Raw genomic sequence first — 4,562 nt, 5'->3', positions numbered from 1 at the left:
AGGGGAATCTCAGGTGCAGGGTTCATTTAAATATGATTTGCATATTTAAATGAGGGCGTGGACAGGGAGGGGCCGGGCACTCCAACATGTGCACTCAATTCCACGTTGATTGGGATGTACAAAGGAAATGTGCTTGGATTCATGTGTACGCACAGATTCATACATCTGGATATTTTTGTGAGTACGACGTTTTCTGGATTTAAGCATACGCCATGTTTCAGTAGGAAATCCACGCAAGTCTTTGTACATGAGGCCCCTGGTATCTCACACACGTTTGTTTTCATTTGTAGATATTTACATCACTTTTAGGTTTACAGTTATTGTCTAAAATGTGTTACTAAACACTTGTGTCTATTGTACAATAACAGACACTCAGTTTGACTCTTTGCAACAATTTTGGCACTTTGAAATTGTGTTGTTAAAAGATTATTGACTGACAGTTGCAGTAGCAGCTGCCCCACAGCACATTTTTGCCACAGGGCCCCAAAAACAGTGTTTCAGTTCAACATTGGGTGAACCACAAATGAAACATGGGGGCTGGAGTTCCTCCACCACAACATTTTTAACATCAAACACTTCATTTCCTGCAGTCAGTTGGATTCAGATATCTCTCAAGGTTTCTGCCCCGAGGCCATGTCAATAAACAATGTACATGTAGTATCTAACGTGCCACATGTTATGTGATGACCGGGGTCTTATATGATCAGTTAGGGGCCCAGGTCAAGATTTTATTATGGCTTAGGTCAAGGATAGATAAGTAAGATGAAAGGTTGGATTCCATCTAGATTGTCTCTCTGTCACTTGTCACATTTTGTCTCAAAGTTCATCAAAACAACCAACCTATATATGCAGGGTAAATTGAGCCGTTATTCAGAGCAGTTCATATTGGTTTCGAACACTCTCCAGGCAATCTAGATGCTTGACAGATGCTGTACTTCTTGTAATAAACCTTTTCTATATACAAGCATGACGGTGTCAGCGGAGTGTCCTTCATCATCTTCACATCATCGCTATTTAATAAACAACATACGTTTTCTTTTATTACATAAAAGCTGCTGTCTGACTCACAGTCACCGGTTCTCATGTAAGACTCGTTGGGGCCGTTGCTCTGCCAGTAACCATGGGAAGTGATTTAGTTAGTTTATCAAGTGATAAATTCAGTGAGTGCCAGGTGAGGAGAAGAAGGTTCATCTAAACACCAAAACACACACACACACACACACACACTAACGGGATCATCTGTGTATGTGATCTTATTCCATCAGCGTATCGTAAAATAGAATTTCAGTCTTTACATTTAATGTTCAAGTTTGTTATTTCAGTAAGTGCTGAAGAAAACATCATCCTAGATAGTTGTAAGGGAAATAATCATGTTTGCATATTTTTTAAAAGTTTTACTTGCACAGTCGTTTTTGTTTGATCATTCTGAATCTGTACTTTGAACATATAACCTCTGCCTGAACAGACCCTCGCCTGCAGTTCCTTTAAAGTGGTACAAACTATACAGAGGGCTCCTGGGAAAGTGTGTTCGGACCAAAAAGTTTAAAAACGAGACCAACTTGTGCCTTTTCTGCATCAGTTAATGGTGTGTTTATGGTGCACTGGGGAGGACATGTTCTAAATACAGAGGGGGGATGTGTCCTAGGGCTGGGTGATATAACGACTATGTGTTATAAAAATTATGATTAAACTGTGTGTGTGTGCTACTATTTTACACAAGTCATGATGAATTGTTCCTGTTTTGTACTGCAACACTGCAACATCAGCAGACTCATCACCTAAGGTTAAAGGAAGTTTAGCACTATATTTGTAAGAGGAAGACAGAGAAACCAAGAGTTGGAGACAGGTCGAGAGCATGTCATCTGGGGGTCAGTCTGGTAGGGGGTTTTGAGGAACTGAAACGCCTGAACTCCAACGCCCACTTATGCTGTATAAAAACTTGCAGTAGATGCTCCTCAGTGAGCCTTTTCTCTGTAAGCTCATCTTGTGTGTTGCACTGTGAAACGCTCCTTCTTGTACAAGAAAATAAATTCTGTTAAACTTCGATATTTCGGCTCCGGTCTCTGTTGTTTTAAGGGTCATTATGAAGAAATTATTTTGACACTATGTACGATATATCAATATATTTTCAAAATATGGATATATCTATATTTTAAAAATGATACATATAGATATATTTCAAGATATAGGCCCCGGGCCAGAACAGAGAATTTATTGTTACTATTATTATTATTATTATTTATAGGGATTACACATCTCATCTGGTCTGGGAACACCTTGGGGTCCCCCAGAAGGAGCTGGAAAGAGTTGATGGAAAGAGGGATGTCTGGGGTGCTTTGCTTGGCCTGCTGCCCCCGCGACCTGGCCTGGATGAGCGGATGAAAATGGAATGGAATAAAATGGATAGAAATTTAGAAAACACCGTTTATCGGGTCAAGTTGTGTTACATAACGCATACCAGTGTGCATCTCTCCTCACGTATAGTCTCTGCACTGCTCCGCCCCACTCATTCACTCACAAGTTCTCCAGCAACACTAAGAGAGACACAGAGCTGCTCCTCTGTTTAATCTGTCTGTAATTTGTCTACAGTGCGACGCAAAATCAGTCTATGAGATGTTGTGTGCGACGTGGATCATAGCGTGTCGCTGTTCTTCTTGGGAGATGTAGTCTATTTTGTGACATGGAGACAGCGCCTGGATGCACACAACGGATCTGTTTAAAAACTGCAACGTCAACACAGACGTTTCATATACAATACGTATATAACGCGAACAAAGTGTCTCTTGCTCCTTCCCTCCCTCAGCCTCTGTGTTGATGCTATATGTATTAATAAGATTAATAGCCTAAATTAACAAAAAGATTTAAATCATTTTCCAGCACTGGATTCATTTGAAAGGCCATGGAAAACAACTTTTAACTCCCCCCACAAAGATTTTTAATTGTTTCAAACCTACTTGATACTTTCATAGTCATGTTATAGTTTTGTATCCTGTGCTGCAAACCTTTAAACCTCTGCAGCTCCAGTACTCCGTACAGAAAGTTAATGTACAGCCCTGCTTATTATTTTACATGGTTTTTCATTTACATGTTGTGCAGCTGTATATTTATCAAACAGGGAAAAAATGTGGCCCATTTCGTAGAAAATACAGAGATTTATATCATAAATCACCAGTCAGCCCGTAAATATCTAGATATGACTTTTTGTCTATAACGCCCGGCTATGTGTCCCCTGCTTCCCCCCCGGGATCTACGGCCATGTCTCTGTTTATATTAGATGTCTGTATGAACTGTTGTTGCTTATGTATGAAATACTTGGGAGTAAATTAATCTGACTACAAGGCACAAAATTATACTAGAAATAATCAACAATAAATGAAGAGTCAAAAATAAAAAGAAGCATACCAGTGTCTATGTCATTAGCTACTACATGAGCAGCACCAGACAGTTTAGCAGCGATGGCTGAGGCTCCACAGCCGCTCCCCAGATCCAGGACTGTCTTACCCCGACACACTGCAGGGTTATCCAGGAGAAACCTGCACAGAGGAGAAACACTAATGAGACCTAACTGCACTAACTCGCACATAAAACTGTGGCTGAAGCTGAAATAGTACCTCGAGAGTGCTTGTCCTCCTGGCCAATATATGGCCCAGTACGGGTCATCAAAGGGCCACAGCTCTGGTCTCTCTCTCCAGAACCTGCACTTCGGGGTGAACAGTCTGAGTTTGACCTCTGGGGTCAGGCTCTGCTCTCCAACGACCTCTGTGTTCTCTGAAATGAACCTGCGGATATACTCATCAGACGGACAGCTGACTGAGACACTTCTAGGTCTGTTCGTCTGTCGAAACGCTTTAATAAAAGCTTTAAAATGACGGGTCTGAGGCGTTAAACGTCCAGACATGATCATAAACGTACTGGCTAACGTTAGCTGGCTAGTTAGCTAGCTAGTTATCCTCATAGCGGCTTTTAATGTTTGTCTCTGCAGCTAACAGTCACTCAATACTGTCATTATAGAGCAACACCCTTTAAACAACACAATATTTAAAGATAAATTATAATACAGCTGTCAAATCCACCGTACAGATCCAAGTGATGCTGTTTTCCACACGGACACAAAACAGTGTCGGACCAAAGCTGCACCGACCTCCTGAAAACGGAACACGATCAACGTTCCGCTCATAAAGGTTCCTACACAGTTTTCTGTAGGTGAATACATCGAAATTCATGTATATAAAATAAATCTATTGATTGAAACCTTCTTCCTTTTCGTCAGCTATTCTAAATTATTAACAGCAGTACACACAACTTAAAGTTAGGATAGCCATATTAATTTAGGCTACATTTTAGATTTTCACTAAAAGTAGATGATGGAAAAAAGCAACAGCCCTTTCCTCATTTTAATACAGTGTAATAATATCAATAACTATCATAATTTCATTTTGTTTCACAGTCTTTATCAGTGCAGTATCACCAGTCAATCAATTTCAAATTATTTTAAAGATCATTTAAATTGAATTTGAATTTTTAAAAGTTTTTCTGGCATTAATCAGCTACACATAACATTC

General features: G+C 40.0%; 1 protein-coding gene across 1 annotated transcript in view; it reads right to left on the bottom strand.

The window, feature by feature from the left end:
- Nucleotides 1-4,120, bottom strand: part of etfbkmt (electron transfer flavoprotein subunit beta lysine methyltransferase) — a 6,188-nt gene extending 2,068 nt beyond the window's left edge. Inside the window, exons 1-2 of the mRNA XM_050074222.1 lie at nt 3,612-4,120; nt 3,403-3,533 (exon numbers count right to left, since the gene is read on the bottom strand). Of these exons, the coding sequence (XP_049930179.1) occupies nt 3,403-3,533; nt 3,612-3,904 (424 nt within the window). The 5' untranslated portion in view covers nt 3,905-4,120. The remainder of the gene's footprint in view (nt 1-3,402; nt 3,534-3,611) is intronic.
- Between the last annotated feature and the right edge of the window lie 442 nt (nt 4,121-4,562).

This window comes from Epinephelus moara, chromosome 20, assembly GCF_006386435.1.
Source record: "Epinephelus moara isolate mb chromosome 20, YSFRI_EMoa_1.0, whole genome shotgun sequence".
Lineage (NCBI taxonomy): Eukaryota > Metazoa > Chordata > Actinopteri > Perciformes > Serranidae > Epinephelus > Epinephelus moara.
Note: the sequence above shows the minus strand (reverse complement) of the source record. Positions and strands in the feature narration are given on the sequence as shown.